Below are 22,089 nucleotides of genomic sequence, written 5' to 3' on the forward strand. Positions count from 1 at the left end.
TCAGATTACAACCATCAAACCAATTTTCTTCTCTGATATGAAACATATTACATGTCAATGAAATCTTAATAAATGAGATAAATACTACCCGGGGGGGCAGGCAGTTAAATTGTTGGAAGAGTTTGGTACCTGCAGATTTTAGTCTCCAGTGAAAAAATCCAGTTTCTTAAAAGTTAGATTTTTGTAGCTGAATTGAAGTAATTAGAAAGATAGCATTTTTAATTTTCAGTGAAAGTATGAAAAAGTATTCTTATTATTGTATTATAAAATGCATACATACATCAGATAACTATAAAAAGCATTAGGGCTCTTCTCTATAAAATAGTTTTATAGCTATTTTCATGTTTATTTGTGAAATAAATTATCGCTTTACCCTTTTTGATATATTTTAACATTTATGAAGAAACAAGAGCCCAAAGCCTCACAAAGAATTAAGCTTCAGATGTGGAAAATCTGAGATAGTCAGAATTATGAGACATGTGAGAAGTTAATATATTACTATACCTTCCCTTCATTTGCTTCCAGAAGTGCATTTCACTGGTCTCCATTGCTTTTTTCAATATTTTTGCCAAAATGCAGAGAAAAATGAGGTAACTGTTGCTGGACTTGTATAGGTCAGGGCACTGCTGGTCACCACAGCAACTTTTCACCAACTCAAGCATTGACAAAGGGGTTTTATTAACATTTGCTAAACCTTTTAGACCAAGCCAAGGAATGGTGAAGGAACTGTTCTGAAAGAAAAATTAAACCACAAAAGAAGGAGGGAGAAAAAATACTATGTGAATTCTCTATTCCTAAGCTACCACCTTTAACATGAACAACAAAAGGCATCTTGTGGCTACCCACAATGTATCACCAAGAGGCTTCTTTATATTCTCTGGCCTGAGCATAAATGGTTGTGGAAGTCAACATTTGCCCATCTCTTCCATTATGATATCACATGATACAACTCACACTTTCAAAAATAATAAATATTTTTAGTATGTGGTTGCCAATTACAAAGTAGTCTAGTTCCCTTTTGAGCTGGCACTGATTAGCATTTTGCTTTACAAAAATAAAGCAAAATTTCACAAATACTTTGGACAGATGAAAGCACAACATGCTTCCTGAAATAAGTGACTGCATGCTTGTAACTTTAATTTTTTCAGAGTCATCGACTAACCAGATTCTTGCTGTAATACTCCCAGAGTATGGTAACAGTAGATAAGTTCAAGTTCCAGAAACTGCACAGATTCAAGAAGCACTGAAGATGCATTCGTAACTGTTCCTCTAACACACCAACCTCAAAAAAAAAAAAACAGAAAAGGTTGGTTATTTAAAAAAAATAGCACCACATGGATTACAAATAACTTCAAGACTTCCAGCCTGCTGAGAATAATTTCCTTGTGTAAACATTATTTCTAGGTATATAGTTTTGAGTAAAAGCATCTACTAATAGGAGCAGTGAGCTAGAAAATAAAATCTAACAAATATGGGCAATGTCATCCAATAATACTTTGCAATCCAGCAGTTAGCTGTTAAAATTACAATAAGTTATGGTGCATATCCTTCACTGCACACACATAGCATTAGACAGACCAAGATTACAGCAACTCGCAACAAAACTAATTTTTGGGTGCAATATGCTTAGTATGGTACAGAAACTTCATTGGATGGCAAATGGGGCAGGGACTAAAAGGAACAGGCGATCAAGAACACAGTTCATCAGCATATTCATTACCTACTCATGCATAACATGGCTTGACACAGCATGTGGCCAGGCCATTCCTGGTGCAGAGCAGCCTGGGAACTCAAAGGACACATTTATTTCCCCATGCCAATGGCATAAAGCAGCAATCTGCAGTATTTTCATTAGTCTTAATAAGACAAATTGCCCTTTCTGCCGTTCTAGAAAACTGTCCAGAGAAGAAACTTCTGCCTGAGAAGACAACACATTTGTCAATGGCATTCAGATGCTCTTGAAGACAGCTGAAGACATGCCAGATAGCTTGAAACTAGCAGGAAAAAAAAAATTATAAAAGAGTCCTGAGCTATAGGATTTTGACTCCTCTCCGGTTCCTCGGCCAAGAGAGGAATACTCCTTGTTCACTGATTTCAAATATTCTCTTTCTACCTTATATAAGTGACAGAGGAAGATTTGGATCATTACAAATTAACATTAAGTTTCAAAACTATTTGAACACATTGAAATGTACAGTCTACAATTCTAATCTTTGAGGGCTTACAACAAAACTTTTCTGTGTGTGAGGGTGGCATTGGAAAAGGATTTTACTACATACTCCCAGGGTGCATCCAGATGAGCGCTCACGTACTGCATGCAGCACACATGCAGGAGATCCCAGTATCAAAAAACCCGCACAAGAACAAAGCAGGACGGCACATATGGCAGCAGCTTCCGTTGTCTGAAGCTGGAGCCTGGCCTGCCAGAGCCAAACTCCAGCTGCCAGCCAGGCTCCATACACCAGATCACCTCTGCTGGAGCACCAGGAAGCCCCCAGGACCCAAGGTAAGGCTGCTGGGTCCAATTCAGGTACTGGCCCCAGGCTTCCTTACCCAACCTGGAGCGACTTGCCGTGCATCAGAGTACGTGTGTATAAGTGTTCTCCAGGCACAAATAGCAGAGGCCCTGCTAGTATGTATCACTCCTGTTTATCCCAATGGAAACACAGATGAGCACTCAACTGGAAGCACCCCCTCATGTCCAAAGAAGGGATGGAAATAGACGTCACCTTTGTGCCACCATAAAATTGTTTATGGCTGCACAAAGTAGAAATAAACACACATCCATACCTTCTGTCACAACACAAATGCTTAAATATGCAGCTGCAACAGAAGGTAGTATTACATTGGGTAACTTTACTGAGGCCCATGTCTATTTATGACAAGTGTTTGGGGAGGGCAAATCTGCCCATGCTTTCCAACCATCCAGGACACAGATCCTGTGGGCTTACGGGGCCCAGTTCTGCATAACTTGGGAATTTCAGGCAGGATCAGGTCCCTCAAGTCTTGAAAGCACTCGTTTCATTTCCCCCACTTACCTAGATATGTCCCACCATGTCCCTGGGTAAACAGAGAAAGTTGGGTTCAGGACACGTCTGCAAGTGAGGGTTTTCCACTTAGCAGTAACATACAGAGGGGGATCCCTCTGCAGGGCTTCTCCTATGCACATATCTGCAAGCAGAGGGTGAGGAACCCCAGTGGGATTTCCCCCCTCTACACTCACAGGCACAGACACAGAAATCTCCTTCAGAGGAATTCTCCTACACACCTATCTGAAAGTGGGAAGAGCGTCTTTCCCCTCCCTATCCTGCTCGCAGATACAAATGCTGGGGGTGGAGAGGGTTGGAAAGGAGTAAATTCCCAGATTTGTGTTTTATGCTTCCACATAGTCACACAAAGCGTACAAAGGATGAGAAAAGAAAGAAGCATTACTGGAAGAGGTGAAGGTGAAGGGCTGACATGATCAAAAGGGATTAATAAAGCAGTTAAACCATTTGGGGACATAGGGGCTATAAAAGCTAGTCCAGGTAAAGGAGGTAAGATTCCAGGGTCCCTAATAGACCGCATTTAACAATCTAGCCTGTGGATGGTTTTTAGTTCTGTTGTCCCCTCCCAAGGCTGCCATGATATGGTCAGCCCTTTTCCAGGAGAGGTTGGGTCATTAATTATGTGTTCAGGCTAGAAGCCCTACATGACTGAGTTAAATACTTTGTTTATTCCTTTTTGATTTCTTCAATCTACCTTTGCTTCTCTCAGCAGTGTCCCCTCCTTCCCTTCCATTTCTATTTCCCTATGTTTTTTATGTAAATGACTGTAGCCAATGAAAGCTCATTCCTCTCTGAATGAGTTACCCTGTCCTACTTTCATATTTAGGAAGCTTTTTCACCACCAGAAACTGTGATGTGTCTGACTTCACTAACACCTACCCAAACTTCCCATAACCACATTATTTTTATATTTGAATTATCCTCTTATATCTTTAAAAGACTGTCTACTGAGCAACTGTTATCACAAAAATGAGGTAGTGTGAGAAAGATGGACATATGCATGCAACTCAAGGGAGTGGAATTAAATGCAGAAACAAAAAAAGCCAGCAAATGACGGGAGGATAGTACATTTTTGTGAGAGGATAGTACCTTTTTTGTGATCGCAGTTAGTTACTCTGACTAGTTGCTGCTAAGTGTAAGGCCTGGTCCTAAGTTATTGCACTTAGGCCACGTGTAGATGAAATGAGGGGCATGTGCCCATGACACTTTAAAGCGGGCTAAATGCTTTTGCACTGCTTTAATGGTGTCAGTGTTTGCATGCCTTGGCGGCGTATTATGCATGAATTCCAGCCCCTGTAGGAAATTTGGTAGCGTAACGTGCCTTAAATGACTTGGGGAGGAGTTTTGTTTGCTGTGCCTACAGCCACGGGGCAAAGCACCAGGCTCTGTGAAGCTCGGGCTCTGCAGAAAGCCCTGCGGGCACACTGACAGTGGTCCAAGAAAGCAGGCTCTGCTCAAGAAAAGCAGCAAGACTGATTTCCACCCCTTTGGAGCCTGCCTGTATGCATGAGCTGCGCGGGGACCTGGTGCTTCCCTCCACAACTGCAATTCCCCCTTGGGACTGCCTGAGCTGGGTGCCACTGGGCAGGGGGTGGGTGGGGCTCACCGCTGCTCCAGAGGGAAGCACCAGCCCCCACCCCCTCCTCATCCCAGGGACCACTCCACCCAGCGGCAGCTTGCCTTCCCCTCCCCACTGCCAGAGGCAGGTAAGTCAGCAGGGTGTGTGCACAACACGGGGGTTTAATCGACCCTAAATTGGAACGGCATTTTTAAAACCGCTTCAAATTTAGGGCCCCCGTTATGTCTACACACGCCCTTAATTGTTAACTCCCGCTGGACAAGAGAAAGGATCCTCCTTTCTAAATATTACCTATTGCACCTACAATAACAGCTACACAAAATAGTCCAGATAATTTGAACAAGTTATATACCTCTGTGTAGAAAAGAAAACAATGATGACAAACTGTTCATGCAGTAAATATGTGGAAATTTAAGAATCTCATGGCTCAATATTTAATACCATAAAGCTTTGGCACCCCTGTCAACCTCACTGGCACTGTAATAACAAATAAGATGACCTGTCCTTATCCTCAAGAGCTTATAGTCTCGGGAAACTGGTGATATAAAGAAAGCAGTGGGAGAGCTTTATAGTCAACTATGTTCTTTTATGTATATAAACAACTTAATAAAACTCTTATTTTACATTGAAAACATAGAAAATATAGGGATAAAAGCTATCTGTCTTAGGCAACATTAAATAGCTAATTTTATAGATATCACAGCTGGAGTGGGCTTTGTGTGCAGCTCTGTCCTGGATTGGCTGGAGTGAAAACAGCATGAGCGGGGGGGGGGGGGAGAAGGGTCCTTGGACTGGTCCCATGTGAGGCCAGCATCAGGAGCTAGTTTATATGGCTCTGCAGGCTGGACCCTGCCCATGGGGTAGATTTGTAACACTAAATTAAAGGACCATCAGTAACAAGAGGAAAGAGAATCATCATGTCTAGCAGTGCCACTGTGACTGAAGTAGTGGCAGAAAGTGGGGATTAGCTATTTTAAGGTCTGTAAAGCAACCTTGTGCTGATATATCAGTATGCGGGCTTAGACAGGTCCAAACCTGGAGAGGTGAAGATATGCAGACAAGTAAAAAAAAAATGAAAATGTGAACGTATCACCCAAAGAAAACAACGCAGGTTTGGTCGGTTGATTTAAAATAGCTGACTGGAGAGGATATTTCAACCGTCAGGCTCCCTAACATTATTTTTCTAGTTTTAAATGAGAAAATTTATTCCCCACTGCTTATTATTAAAGTGGTAGATTTTGTAAAAAAATTTATTTTTTCCAAATGGTCAGACCCAGTATCAAAACAACACAGAGCTTTAGTTTTAACAACTTATGTTCATTCATTTTTAAACAATAGAATACTGCATTTACTTAAATAGAAGATGATCATAATTATAAGACAAACCCCCGATATATGTAAAATCTGGAGACGTGTTTTAATTTCCCAGGTATGGAATCTAATTATTGAAAGTCTGCCTTCAATTTCTCCCCCTCCCACTCCTACAGCATGAAAAATAAATCTGGGGGGTCAGGTAGACCCCGTGCCTTCTGTCCTCCTCCCCAGTTTCTTCTACCCACTCCATAATGTCAGTCCCTGTTTTCCTTGAGCATATGGAAGTGAGGGGCTGGAAACACTGACTTTGAAATAAACATACCTGTAGTGATTTCCATAAAATTACTACAGGTACCCACACATTTACTTCATCCAAAATTGATACATTTTGCAAATTTTATCACAGGTATTCTATAAATACGCTTTTAAGCAGGATTTTTATACCTGCTTTTTATTTTTTTATATTTATATTTATATATACATATATTTATACACACACACGTACAAACTATGCATGATATGCTCCAGCAGATTTGACAGTGTTTCAAGCAATGATAATCCCACATATTAGTGCGGATGTGAACTCAAGATAACTGTCCCTCACCCCCACCAAAGGATCCATGGGCTAATTAGAACTTCACTCATGACTGGAAACTGGTGTTCTGTGACGTGTTCTGGGATCCTCCAAAAATATATATGCAGATGAGGCACAGAGCAACCTGGTCTGGCTCCACCTCATGGAGGATGGGGCCACACTAATCATATACACCTGAGAGAGTGGGTAACAGAGGGATGAACTGTTTGGAGCTACATTTGTTGACATTTGCCTGACATTTAAGGCTAGTGAAAAAGTAGGAATTGGAAACAGGAGTTGGAAGCAGGAAAGAAAGGCACAGCTCATGGAGACTGAAGAGGAAATAAAAATGTATGCAATTTAGTGGTTCACCATGACTTGCAAGAGTTGGTGCTGAGGGAGACAGAGCACAATGCATACTTCCAATATATTTTATTCAGATGGGTTTCACTAACCTATCCTTGTGGTAGATCCCATTAGTATGGCTGCCCAAGATAGGCTTTCTGTTTTTTCATCATGCTCAATGATGGCTGCATTTAATCAACTTCATAGTTGGTTTACATTATTACACACATGCTGCTTTTGGCAGCAGTTTAACAATAGACAGCATATCTAATGAAGTTTCCTTGTATGCCAGTGTAAGAGTAGGAACTTTTTTCTCCCATGCTGATTTGGGTGGGAAACCTTGTCTTCTATTTAAGTAAATACAGTATTTCTAATGAAAAATATAATAGCTACTTCCATCAAAGGTCCTCCTATCTGTATTAAAACCCTGCCTTTTCAGGGGCTGTAATATTAACTTTCTTACAGCTTGTGTTCTTTTTTTTTGCAGTTGCAATCTAAGTCTAACTAGGTTTAATTGCTCTGTATGGAATCCAGTTAAATCCATTTCCATGCTATAAAATGAAATAGTATTGTAACTGAATTCCTAACATATTTGTAGAGTATATAGACTTAAGTATGATTGTAAAACACGTTTACTTGTGCATACAGATTTAATATTATTAAACTAGAGACAATCCAAAGAAGAATTTTTTTTTTTTTTTTTTTTTTAACCTTAAAAGAGCACACTGAGGTTCACTGGCCTTCTATCACTTTGGAAGATAAGTTGTGTATTGCTTCTGTACCATCTCATTTTCATTGAACTCTTCCTATATTTTGTGTTTAATATTATTCTAAAAGTAATACAGAAATAATTGCTGGAGTTCTTGAAAACCAATTTTGTTACTGCAGTAGGTGGTCATAAAAGATAAATAATATGTTTAGATAGTGCTATCATTTTGATTATATCTGATGTTCTCCCTACTGAGATGAATTAAAACTGACTTCCATATGAGTTCTGACTGTTTCCAGCAGTGCAGGAATCCATTTTGAGCAAGAAAAGCAAACCTAAATGGAGCATCCACAATACACACTGTTGTTTAAAGTCTGGAGGACTATTCTGTATTGCATTCATAATAAGATCTTCAGTACATCCAATACAGATCATTTGAAGTATGGTCTAACAGTAACACTGGGTGTTAGGATAATGAAGACCTAAGATTGAAGTGGAGTACAATGTTGTTAAATCGTTGAATTTGCTTAGCTAAAGCAGCAGCCACTTCGGAACTATCATCCTATGGGCAAATATGCATCTCAGGCACTATGAGATACTAATCTCTCTCTTTTGAAAACCTTGCTTAAACATCTGCTCCAATGTGGTAGAAGTCTTGATACTAAGGTCAAAAATGTACATTCATTTTGACATTGAAAGCTATTAGAAGCAGATATTAAAAGCTATCATCACTGCATATTCTCTAATTTTCAAATCAGACTTAGTCTAAGAAACTTCTTTTCTATATTAAACAATATTATCCATAAAATTACTGTATTAAAATGATAGAAATAAAAAGTGTATATGAACATAATCATCCATAAAAACAAGAATTGAGGATAAACTATTTCAAGAAGACATGTTTTTATTTTCTCTAATGGTAGGACTACAAAAAAACATGCAACTGTGGAGTAGGCTGTAGCATGAGCATAAGTGCCTAGGTACTCTGTGGCAACTGCCCGATTACACACACATCTTGCTTTTAAATGTATGATAGTTAATGTTTCAGTGCAAGTATGGTAAGCAACCTTATATTTACCACTGTGTAAAGGTTTGCCAGAGGCAGTAACTGTATGTTCACACCAGAGCTTACCTTGCAGTAACTTTGTTTATGTGGCCTTATGCTAAATTTCTCAACCTCATACTCCCCTTCCCCCCCCCCAACACACTTTATATTATGTTATATCGAGGCTGTCCAACATGGAGTTCACAGGCTGCATGCAACTTGCAAGGCGTTAAGTTGCAGGCCATGGGCTCCTGCCCAATCACCACGCAACCAGTCCCCCCCATTGCTCTGGCTGCAGCAGCATTTGGGGACTCCAAGCTCTCTTCGTCTCTGGTTTCACCTTCTTGCCTCTCCAGTGCCAAGGGGGGGCTCAAGCCTGTGATGCCCGAATGGAATAATAATATAACATATTTGTGATATAGCTATCTATATGTCTATACTTCTATACCTATATCTATATCTATACGTGTGTGTGTGTGTGTGTGTGTGTGTGTGTGTGTGTGTGTGTGTGTGTGTAATATCTTTGGTATTTTTTAATTAACTACTTAAGGTTAGTAAATCTAATCCAGCTGCTTGGACAAGAATTCAGGGTCCATACTTAACAGAATCCAGCCTCTGGATGATTTCTACAATTCTGTACTCAAATTGTGTTTTAAAGTTTTGTTGTTTAAGAACAGCTACTCTGAAGTCAAAGATGGAATGTCAAGGTAGTCGTGTTCTGTGCCTGCTCTGTACAAGTCGTAGTTTCATAGTTAGTAGGGTCGGAAGGGACCTGAGCAGATCATCAAGTCTGACCCCCTGCCATGGCAGGAAAGAGTACAGGGGTCAAACAATCCCAGCAAGGTGTTCGCCTAGCCTCCCCCAGTCCTTTCATAGCATTTGATGAAGTAAGCTCTTGTTCACAAAAACTTACGTAACTTGTTAATTTATATTACAGAGATTCCCATCTACAAGATACTGGATGCTTATGCCAGATGGAAGCCTATGAGCAATAAGATGCAAAGTATCTGTGATACAGCTAGAAAGCAGCACTGGTGTAATCACTAGGGCTGTGTGAAGCTTTGGTACCCGATTTGATTCGTCAGAGATTTGGCCCAATTCAGTAGCCAAATCTCCAAATCGAATCAGGAGACCCTTTAATCTATCATGAATCAGAACCCTCCGAATCAATTCAGAGACTCGGCAATTCAGACTGTAGCAAAACCCCATTTTTCTTTTAAATGCATTCCCTCCCCTTCCCCAACCATTTCTGACTTTGTCTCTCCCTCTCTATTCCCTATAGATAAGTATAAGTGAGCTAAGACATAGGATAAGCTTCAGCATTTTATTTTGGTAGCAGCTTGTATTTGTTTTGTTTTTTCTCCTTCTTTATATTGTATAATTATTATGTTTATATTTATTTTTACTATTCTATTTTACTGATACCATACAATTTAGGCCTACATATGTAAGTTAGCAACATAAGTCATGTCAAGTTTCCATTTTGTTTGTCAAGTCTCCATCCTGTCCCCAGGCCTGGTTGTGTAACCCATGACTCACCCCTACCCCTCCTATGCAACTTGGTTCCTGAATGAATGGGGATGAATGAGGGTGCTTAAGAGACAATAGCAACAGGTCTAAAAAATAGCTCCCTCTATCCAAACCATCAAAATCAATACCTGGACCAATGACCCAGCCCTTGGAACCACCCTCATCATTCAAGAAACAAAAGATGAGGCAACCCACCATTGTGCCAAGGCTGCACATGCTCAGTAAGAATGCCTGGAACCCTCTGGGAAAGACTGACCTTGCCTGGACAGGTCCTCCCCATAGGAGATCAGAGGTAGCCTGCCCCATAAAAACGGGTAGTGAAGACTAACTCCTTGGGACGCCCTCTCTATCTGGACCAGCACCATGCCACACCACCCATCCACCCAGAGGCCCTGCTGGTGACCCCCCTCCAGACAACACCTACTGGACAAAGACCCCTTTCCAGCCTCTCTTCAGCTAAGGACTTGGACTCTGCTTCTCTTCCCTACCTGAACTCCAGCCCTTCCACTAAGTCTTTCTCCTGCTGCCAGTGTGTGTGTGCGTGCGTGCGTGTGCGCATGTGTGCATGTGTGTGTGCATGTGAGAACCAATAACTTCATGGGGCTACGTAGCGTGATGTCTGTTTAATAAACCTGTTATTTGGACCCCTGAGTTGGGCTTTGCTTTACTATGGTTCAGCCCTTCTCCAATCTCTGCTCCTCACCCCTCTAACTTTTGTCTCATTTCTCCCTCTCCTGCTTCTCTCTGCCACCTCCAACACCTTTCCTGAGCTCCTCTCTGCCTCCAAACCCCATTTCTTTGCCACTGTCTTATCCCCACTGCCTTTTCCCCTGAGCAACCAGGTTTCTGCCTCAGTTTCTTTCCTGACTGTCTCCTCCTTGCCACCACTTATTTGCCCTCCCCCACACCCCTCCACAGTATCTCAGCTGTCTGCCTCAGTTTCCAGCCCCAAGCTCCCAGGTTTCTGTCTCTCTCTCTTTCCTGACCGTCTTCTCCTTGCCACCAGGCGTCTTTTTTTTCCCCTCTCCCATGCACCAGTGACGTCAAGTAACCCTGGGGGCCACTTGATCCAAAAAGGATGTTAAGTAAACCCAAGCCTCAGTTTCTCAATCAGCTTCTCTCTGGTTTATCGGTTCTAATCCTGGTTCTGGCAACTTTCACTCCCTACGCTTTGACGCGCTCTCTCACCTTAACTTTCCCCCAAATATCCCAGGTACCCCAAGCACACACATACATACCGTACCATCCAAGTTAGGAACTTACCTAAGTGTAGGTGGGTTGTATGTGTATGTATGCATCTCTATCCATATATCATTGTGTGCATGATATACGAATTAGTGATCTGTGTATGTGTACTGGGTGTGCGGGTATTGACAATTGATTTTTGTCTAATTTTTAGTGTGTAGTGTGTACGTGCTTCACTTGGTGATAGGTGCATATACCTAGGCTGGTTTGGACGTGTATGTGCCAGAGCTGGTAGTGCGTGTATGCACCTAATTCATTTGTGTGTTTGTATATGTGCAATTGTTTCTAACAGCACAATATTGAGATCCTGAGAGTTGGCTTGACCCCAGAGGGCAACAAGACTAACATTGTTAACTAACTACCTCGCACTTCCAGGCATACCATAATAATTGCTGAAATCCACTCCATCTCCTTTTCTGAATATGGTAATGATTTTGGCATGTCTCAGGGTACTATGAATCTGTTAGTGTTTTCAGATGTTCAGAATAACAATGTGTAGCTGGTGAGAGAGAGCTTCTTCCCACGCTGCTTATACATTTCAGTGGATATTGCATTAGGACCATAGATCTTGCTGTTTTTCATCTGCTTAATGGCTTTCTAGGTCTCTTGATAAATCTATCTGCAAGGTAGTCCTTAACAACATGATGTGGAGTAGCTTTTATGGTACTGTCTTCCACATCAGAATCTTGATGTGGAAGAAAGTGCTCCTTTCACTGTGCATTGATGGTGGAGCTTTCTTTAAAGAGGGACAGCTCCTTGTGCACTTGTCCCACAGATACCTTTGGTTATCTTCAAGAAACTATGCATGCTGTGGATATCAGCAAACCGGGTACGTTTCAAAACCAAGTAAACCAGCACCTATTACAGATCTTCAGCATGCAAATGATTCTACTGTGTGTGAGCACTTAGCTGAAGAGCTCCACATCATTCTTGATTACTTCTGTGAAGTATACGAAATGCTCAAACTCACTTTCAACTTCACAAAGACCATGATACTTTACCAACCACCCCAGCTCTTTCACATTTTACAGTTAGAGGACAATCTTTGGAGTATGTTGAAAACCTCCCCTACCTGTGTAGTCACTGTTCCCAAAAAGGAATTATAGATTATATTCAACGTCAGATAAAATCTGCCATTGTTGCCTTGGGACATCTCCAAAAACATGTCTTTAACTATCATGACATCAGGACTCAAACCAAACTTCTGCCCTACCAGGCTACTGTCATTCCTAACCTGATATATGGGTGTGAAAGCTTGATGACATGTTGGAAACACCTGAAAGCTTTGGAATGTTACCATCAGCGATGTCTTTGGAAAATCCACCACATCAACTCAAAGGACAGAAGAATAAATGCCAGAGTCCTGGCTCAAGCAAACACCACTAGCACTGAAGCCACATTTGTATGGCACCAGCTCCATTGGACAGGACATGTAATAATAAGGATGCTTGACAACCAGCTACCAAAACAGATCCTATACTCTCAGCTTATCAATGGCCATCACTCTAGAGGTAAGACTAGGCAAAAGAATAGATTTGAGCAAACCTTGAAGGCAAATGTGAAGAAATATGATATTAAATATCAAATCTGAGAGATATGAGCACTGACTCATCACCATAGTGCTGTGATGTTTGACAAAGTACCAGTCACTTCGATCAAGCTCACCTCATTATGAAGGCAGATAGACCAGAGAGATGAAGAAAGACTTGTGTGACCTGACATTACCAGCATGCACTCTTTCCTCCCAAAATTATTTTCCATGTCTGAAGTCAAACATGTGAACCTCAGATTGACCTCCCCAGCCATTTCAGGATTAAACAATGACTATTTAGTAGACTATCCTCCTCATATCAAGGGACTGTCTACAATGACAAGTCAATCTATAAAAGTGCATCTCTACCCTGCCTTCTGCATGGCATTGTTAACCCTTCTATTTACTACCCCTGCCCTCTACAAGTCTATCCATATCATCTAACAAAGTAGGCTACAGCCTACAAAAGCTAATGTCTCTCTGAAACAGTCTAAAAAGGTATCAACCTGCCCTGTCTTCTTCCTAAGTTCAAACTTAACACAGCAAACTACTTCTCTTTTCCAAAATATTTTTTTTTAATTTACTCAACATGCATCCACAATTGTGCAGTGTCCCCACACCATATTTTCTATATATAGCTTTCATCATTAAATTCACAAAAAGTATAAACAATTGAAATTTAAAATAATCCACTGGTCTTAAACCATAGTTGGCTGTAGTAACATACCCCTAAAATATTAAACAGCTTGACAGATGAGGATTTTTTTTTGACAGAGAAATCAGGACATACTGGTTAAAGTCTGAAAAAGTGATAACCAATGAAACCTCAAACAACCTCTTACCGCCTCTCACAATGTCACTATTCACCCATTTTTCAGGCAACATCAAGATAGTTCATCTCTGATTTTGGTAGCTTATTAGCAATAGTCAGCTATTTGCAGTTCTAAATAGTCTTGAATTCAGAATTTGTTAAGAAGAATAAAAATAATTTCTCTTCTGCTGTTTTTCTAAAAATGATCGTTCCTATAAAACGTGCATTCACGAAACGGGAACAGTTTGCTCAAAATATTAATAGAATCAGGATTTTCTTGATACCTTTCAGAATGTTCATCTATGAACATAAAACAGGAAAACAGTTAATAAGGCAACACCAAAAATTAAGTCTTGTATCTGGTCAAAAATATTCTCACAGTAAACAAGTCAGCAGAAGTCACTGATCATCAGGGATCCAGGTTTGCTGTTCACTGCGGAAAAACATGGATTTTCTCCTTTAAGAGAGAAAAAAAATCACAGGAAACAGCAGGTTTCCCCTTGCAAGCTGGCAGAGTTTGGGTGCCCCTCACTCTCAGGCCACAGGCCCTGACCTGATAGCCCTGGCAACTGGGGGCCCTCTCCAGCAGGGTTGGGGGGAGCAGGGTGCTGTGGGTTATGAGTGAGGGGCACTAGCAGAGCTGGGGGATTGTGGCCTGGGAGTGAGGGGCATCAGCAGCATTGTGGGGGTTGGGGCTTGGGAGCAAGGGGCAACAGCATATACTGGTGCCTTGGCCCTGCACATTAGAGTTGCTCAGCAAAGCAGGAGGGGGGAAGAGGGAAGAGGGGAGTGGGGAAGGGCAGCTCCAGCTGGCCCCACATCCTGGCAAGTGAAGGGGGCAGGGGGAACTCTGACTTTCTGTGATAAAAAAACCAAAATCAAATACCAAAATATATAGATATTTAGAATTTATTTTTATGGACTGAAGCACAGGTAGACTTCCAGATCGCTTTAAAATTTAAATATATCAATAAAAAGTGTTCAATTGATACCTATAAATTACAGTGACGTGGAAAAAAATGGGGATTTGGCGGGTTTTAAAATCAAAGAATTTGGGCTTTTTCAGAGAATTTGGGAATTTTGAACAGAGACTAGGATCCCTGATGATCAATAATTTCATGAATGCATTTGTACTACAAAATGACTATTCTAAACCAAAAAAGGCAACATGAACGTTATTTCCACAACCTAGCAAGTTGACTTAACACTGAACTTGCTAACACTCTCTATACTATTATAAATTAAAATATTTCTGAAGGTTAAATTAACGTTTAAAATTTACTCTATTAATCGGAGAGCAGCTTTTACAACACTGGATCCATTTTAATACAGATTATATTTACGAATTAAAGTGTTTAAATGTAAAGTCTAAAGAGTTTGCTCAGACTCAACCCTTGGGGACAAATGTTAAAAGATAAAATTCAGTCTTCATGGTTTTCAGTACACATTCATTGAAAAGTGATGCTAATTAAGAATGAGGAGAAGATCTTCTTTCATTGGGTATATTAAAATAATCTATACCACAGCTAAAACCATGATGTTACTAGCAGTTTTGAAGAATGGTTGTTGTTAGCTTGGCGTATTTGATCAATGTGGCCGCTAGCTTTTTTGTTGTTCTTTTCCCATTTTTATTCTTTATATTTTTCTAGGAAAATCTTGCAATACCTTGTAGTTGCTTTAGAGTATAGTTTTCTTATACTGTTAAAGCACAGTTCCATTTTTTCAATGGTCCTGATAATCTGAGCTAGTCACAAAATACAGTTGCAAGAAATATTTTGTCCCTTGTTCCGTCTTCAACCACTGTGTAGAAAAGGCAATAATAATACTTTAAAAAACAAAACAAAACTCTTAATCTTCCATTTACAAGTGTAGTCTGTTTCAACGCCATTTCTCTCTTCCGAGACCTAATGGGTAATCATCAGATTTAATCTTACTGCTTAACAAAGTAGGTAGTCACATACAAACATGCACGCAAATTAAAAATACTATTTTGAACTGCTCTTACAGAAATTACAATTTGTGTCATGAAACTTCAGAACAAAATTCATAGAGCTGCAACATAACATATTTAAAACATGAAGAACAGCATATTTAAAAGCACTTTAAAAGGAGGTCATTTCTGACCTCTGGGCCATGAAGCACTGCATTAACAGCTCTGCAGAAAGAAAAATGATAAGGTATGAAATGAGTGTTCAGAAACTAGAACCTTATCAGTAAGAGTTTGATTCAAGCCTGTAAGACAAATTGCTCAGCAATGCAAGTCACCTTCCTGCTGTGATGAGGATATAGCTGAATTTTCAATGCAACTGACTATCTCCATGATCATGTCTCCTTAACTTGATATCCTTACATTCAATGTACAGTTTACATTTTCTAAGAATCCAGTTCACATTCTGAATACATCTTGTCAAAGTAGTCACATACATTTCCAGGATAATTATCTTTTTCCTTTATCTGACAATTTAGCATCAAGCACAACCACTTTAAAGTAAGCATAGCCACTAACAAGAAATCTGTATACTGCCCTAGTTCAGCTACATCAAGAATGTTCATATATTTGAAATAAAAATACTAAATTCCAAAAAAAAGCCTATTGGTTAGACAGTTTCATACACATATGCTTTCCAAAAATCGCATCCTTATTTATTATTCCTTTTTTTTCCATACTTACTTGAGTATCAATAGACTTTTTCACCAGTTTTTCCACCATTACCTCATTGGATTCCACATGTTTCTGGAAAAGAATGAGTGTCAATATTAAATCCTTACAGGAGTCAATACATTATAGTGTACAACATAGGAAAAAATGCAAGGCACTTCCTAAAATTTTCCATTTTCTGAAAGTATATTGCAAAGATTGTTAAAAGTCCTTTTGCTTTTACATACAGAACTTAAAATTTCCCCAACTTTAGGCTAGTCAAACTCAAAAAAAAAAACTTCTATTACTTTTCTCTACATGATGTATAAATATGTTATTTCATCCTCATTGAGAAACTAATTTTCCTCTCCCCAGTACAACTCTCAGATATCGTCAGCAGCTTCTTTCTCAAAAGTTCACAAATAATGGAAAGGATGTGGCAAATACATATTCTTTTCTGTTCATTTATTCTTTTCTTTCACTGCAAATGTACAACCAATTCATTTTACTCAGGTCAAACAGCTGTCCAACAGTAACAAATGTCAGTCAGCTCTGACTTGAGCAAGATTCTAATCTATTGCCTAGAAGTAAGTCAGTTTACATCAAAAGATTGTAAGATATATCAAATAATGCTCATAATTAGTCTCCTTCATGCTTGACAAGATTTAGGGTTGTTTCAAATGGACGTTCAGATCATTTCATTAAAGCAGAATTTTGAGTGGCAAATCAGTTCAGACTAAGGAGAGAGAAAGTTTTTAAACAATTAGCTAAGACGAAGAAGAGGAAGTAGGCAAGGTTTGTTTGTTTATTGATTTGATTTATATGCTGTCCTTCCCAAAAAAAGGATCAGAGCATCTTACAATAAGAAAAAAAGAACAACTTAAAAACAGGAAAACAAGAGGACCAAAAAAACCTTAGAAGGAAACCAAAACCACCCTAAACTGCCTTTCATCCTAGGTTCATTTGGTAAATACCTGCCCAAATAGGAAAGTGTTCCAGCGCTTTAAAAGATGTTCAGGCATAATGAGGGGGGGGAGTTCCAGAGCTGAGGAGCAAGTGCCAAGAACAAATTTAATACCAATTTTGCCAAGTGGACTTAGAATCATAGACTCATAGAAAATTAGGGAAGCAAGGGACCTCAGGAGGTCTTCTAACCTGCTCATACCAGGACAATCCCCATCTACATCATCCCAGCCAAAGCTTTGTCTAGCCGGATCTTAAAAAGCTCCAAGGATGAAGAGTCCATAATCTCTCTGGGTAACCTTGTGGCAGGGTACCTGCCTGCCAATTTAAGGTTTCAAATTGGCAGTGGAGCAGCTGGCATGTAGGTGCTAGCTTCACCAAATCTAGCACATGACCCTAGGAGCACCCTGGGATTGGCTGACGGGGTGGAGCAGCCCCTATTTTAAACCCATGCACTCAGAGAGAGTAGTAGCAGTCTGAGCTAAGCAGGCAAGGAGGCAGCATCAGGCTGAGCTGCTCCTGGAACACCTTGGAGGCAAGGGCAGGAGCTATGGGGATGGTTTGGAGGCTCCTGGTCCTGGGCATGACCTAAAACTGCACCCTGCCGGGGATGAGTGGCCTCGTGGAGCTGTTTGTGGTGGAACAGTCCCCCAGAAATGCCAGTTACCTCCCCAGTGAAAGGCAAGAAGGGGCACCTGAAACATCTCAGTCCCTGCCTACAAGCAGGTTACCTACACCAGAGAAGAGTAGGCCAGGCAGACCCAGCCTGTTAAGCAGGCTACCTGCGTATGGGGACCAGGCACAGCAGCAGCCACCTCAATCCACAGGGTTGAAGACCCCAGTGGCCCCAGTGAGGGGGCAAAGACAGTGTGGCCCTAGTGAGGAGGCAGAAGGCCCAGAGAGGGGGCTAAGCCTGTGGAGTGGCCTAGAGAGGGGGCCAAAGGGTACAGTGGCCTGGTTGAGGGACTGTGAGATCAGTGGCCTTGGTGAGAGGACAGAATTACATAGTAGAGAATGCAGAATTACCTAAATGAGGGGACAGAATTACTGTACAAGAGATTGCTTGATTACTGGATGTGACAAGGTAGACGTATTTAGGCATTGGTAAAAGCCTGGTGTGTACCACCTGACTGGAGGCTGGGTCCTAGGCCACACAGGTGAAGGCCCGGTGTGTGCCCCAGGTTGGAGGCTGGGTGCTAGGCTAGATATTGAAGCCCCAGTGTGTGCACCAGAAGGGAGGCCAGGTGCTAGGCCTAGAAACATCTGTGTGGCATGGGGAGGTCAAAGCGTGTACCAAGGCCCTTGGCATCAGGAGGGAGAGCAATGGGCAGCCTCCTGCCTCAGAAACAGCCATCATATTTATTGTCGTCAAGGTGTGGCAGGTAACTGAGGCAGGTTTAGCCCTGAACAGGCAGGTGGCCAGCACCGAGACCTGACCCTAAAAAGCCAGTCTGTTACAAACCTGTTCTAGCGTTTTACTATCCTCCTGGTGAGAAAAAACTTTGTAATATCTAACCTAAATTTCCCTTGATGCAACTTGAAACCATTGCTCCTCGTTCTGTCATCTGCCACCACTGAGAACAGTCTAGCTCCATCCTCTTTTGAATTGCCCTTCAGGAAGTTGAAGGCTGCTATTAAGTCCCCTCAGTCTTCTCTTCGCTAGACTAAATAAGCCCAGTTCCCTCAGAAGACATGTCCCTCAGCCCCCTAACCATTTTTGTTGCCCTCCACTAGACTGTCTCATATTTGTCTACATCCTTTCTGCAGTGGGAGGCCCAACACTGAACACACTACTCCAGATGTGACCTCACCAGTGCTAAATAGAGAATAATCACTTCCCTTGACCTACTGGCAACACTCCTACCAATGCACCCCAACGTGCTGCTAGCTTTCTTAGTAACAAGATCATACTGGCTCATATTGAAGCTTACTGTCCACTAATCCACAGGTCTTTTTCTGCAGAGCTGCTGCCCAGCCAATCAGCCCCCAGCCTGTGCTGGTGCATGGGACTGTTCTGTACTAAGTGCAGGACTCTCCACTTGTCCTTGTTGAATTGCATGAGATTTCTTTCAGTCCATTCTTCCAAATATGTAGGTCTCTCTGAATCCCAACCCTGCACTCCAGCGCATCTACTGCTGCCCCCAGCTTGGTGTCACCTGCAGACTTGCTGAGGGTGCACTCTATGCCACCTTCCAGGTCGCTGATGAAGTCATTGAGCAAAACCGGCCCCAGGACCGACCCCTAGGGCACTCCACTTGATATCAGCTGCCAACTAGACATCAAGTCATTGATTACTACCCTCTAAGCCCAATGCTCCAGCCAGTTTTATATCTACCTTACAGTCCATTCATCCAGCCTGTACTTCCTTAGCTTGCCTGGGAGAATGTTGTGGGAGAACATATCAAAAGCCTGGATAAAAATCAAGGTATACCACATCCACTTGTCTTGCAGCCACAGAGGCAGTCATCTCATCATAGAAGGCAATCAGGTTGGTCAGGCATGACTTGCTTTTGGTGAATCCATGCTGACCCTTCCTAATCACCTTCTCCTCCAAGTGCTTAGAAATGGATTCCTTGACACACTGATGGTATTTGCTGAATGTTGTTCTCAGCTGATCTTGCAGAAGACAAAGCATAAAGGAGACAGGTACATAGGCCCTTATATGCATCTTGAATTGCATCCAGAGAGCTACTGGAAACCAGTGCAACCTGCGGAGCAATGGAGTTATGTGGTCTTGGCGACTCATCCCCATCAGAAGGCACAGGTGATGGTGGCCAGATCAGAGTCTGAAAGTAAGAGTTACAGCCCTTTAACCAGACGGAGTTGGTGAAAAGCACTTCTAGTCATAGCCACCACCAGAGGATCCCAGAGGATCCCAAGGCTACAAACCTGAGTAACAAGGGCAGACTGAACTCCTAAGATAAGAGTCCCAATCCCCACTGAGTCAAGTGGTCTGCCTACCATAACCTCCTCTTGTTTGGATTCAATTTCAGTTAACCCACCTGTATCCTGGTCCCAACTGCAGCCAGGCACTGGGAAAGGACTAAGATTGCACTGAGAAACGACAGGGTCAAAACAGACTATCAGCAGTTTATAGTGGTGCACCAATATATCTGTTAGCTATCAAAGCAGCACTGATAAAAGGACAAATTATGTTATTGGCTAATGGCTCTTTTTGGTCGCTGTAGCTGAAAAGTATGGCTATGTGCCTGTAACACCCTGGTGAGCATAGTCCAGTCCACATGACATGCTACCCAGCCTGATCCCATCCCAGGCAAGCAGTGGGAGGGGGAGGTGGCACCAGGGAGCAGTCACAAGGCACTGCGCTCAACAAAGGGGCCATTACTGGCTCTTACTGCTGCCACTGCAATGCTGTCAGGGCTGCCATGGAGATGTTGGGCTGTGCGCGGGCATGGTAAGGTGCCTCATGAGGGACATTCTGCTTTGCCAGGCACCTTTGTAAAAGCAACTTTTCCTCGACGACTGCAGGAATTCAGCTGCATGGGGCTCACCAACACTGAGGTAGCTGTGCGCTCTGGGACTCCAAATGTACCCAGCACTGGTATCTATACAAAGGTCCTCCTGACCCCTGCCTGGCCAGGCTGATAGCATGGGCTGCATGGGGAGCAGGGCTGCGGGTAGGAGCTGTGAGCAAGGAAGGCAACTTGCATGGGAATAAGGCAGTCATTGCCTTCCTCATCAAGGGCTGGAGCAGGCAGGAGGGGTGTGGGGGGGGTGTAGAGTGAAATGCAGAACAAACAAACAAAAAGGTTTATGTCAGTAGTTTAAAAAGCCTTGTGCTATTACTAAATTATTGGTTATTGGACTGGGATTGGCAGACATGGTTGGTTAATCACCAGCTATTGGTATTGGCCAAGAAAATCTTTATCAGTGCATCCCTATCAGTATACTAATGTTATTTCACTCCAAAATCTCCACACAATCTAACTCAGCTAGGAAAGAGTGGAAGCAATTTAGAGTTGTCTCACAAATCTGCATCAGTTCACATCCATGCCTTGTGGCCACTGAAAGATAAAGCAAAGCACAATCCCCTATCAATCACCAGATGACGATCATTGACCAAGGCCACAAGCTCAGTCTCCATACTATATCCAGGACAAAAAACAGACCGACAAGAGCCCAGGAAACCAACAGCATCCAGATATTCCTGCTATCCACCTGTGCAAATTAATTTCCACAAAAATGTTGGACACAAGGTGACAACTGGATGGGGAGTCAACATGAGGTGATGTCTTGTACAGAGGATAGATAATGCAGACTTAAGAGCATTTAGTTCCCTGCTCTCCTGAAGGGAGACATTTACAACTCCTGCCAGCCATGACTCCTGTCTGCCACAGCTGGGACAAGCAAGGGTGGGAAAGGGTCCAATTCACAGCTGGTCACCCTCATCTCTCCTCTGCATCAGTGGATGATAGCAATGTAAAATAATCCATATAAAAACAGAACAAAATGTGGCTTCCTCAACCCAAAGCTCTGACTTTACTGTAAAAGTGGTGGTCCACAAGATGTGCCAAATATGGCCAATTTTGTCTCCAGAGTAGGTAGCAAACTTGTCACAGTAGAGTGAAGTAGACTTTGTTTCCAGGCAGTGTGACAATCTGGATTAACCATGCCATCCACCACCTGGAACATTGCTACTGGAAACTTTGTAGATGTAATGCCAGTGGAAAGTGGAAGCTTCTTTACCACTGCTATGCCACAGCCCTTTAAGAAAGATCTACCACAACTCCTCTTCTT

General features: G+C 41.9%; 1 protein-coding gene across 3 annotated transcripts in view; it reads right to left on the minus strand.

Annotated features, from left to right (window-relative positions):
- The window catches only part of MMS22L (MMS22 like, DNA repair protein), a 149,098-nt gene that overhangs the window by 84,436 nt on the left and 42,573 nt on the right, over nucleotides 1-22,089 (minus strand). For all 3 annotated transcript variants that reach the window (XM_019537783.1, XM_019537782.1, XM_019537784.1), the window contains exons 11-13: nucleotides 16,402-16,464; nucleotides 1,163-1,282; nucleotides 505-731 (exon numbers count right to left, since the gene is read on the minus strand). In XM_019537783.1, the coding sequence (XP_019393328.1) occupies nucleotides 505-731; nucleotides 1,163-1,282; nucleotides 16,402-16,464 (410 nt within the window). The remainder of the gene's footprint in view (nucleotides 1-504; nucleotides 732-1,162; nucleotides 1,283-16,401; nucleotides 16,465-22,089) is intronic.

Source organism: Crocodylus porosus, unplaced genomic scaffold, assembly GCF_001723895.1.
Source record: "Crocodylus porosus isolate Cpor-Errol unplaced genomic scaffold, CroPor_comp1, whole genome shotgun sequence".
Lineage (NCBI taxonomy): Eukaryota > Metazoa > Chordata > Crocodylia > Crocodylidae > Crocodylus > Crocodylus porosus.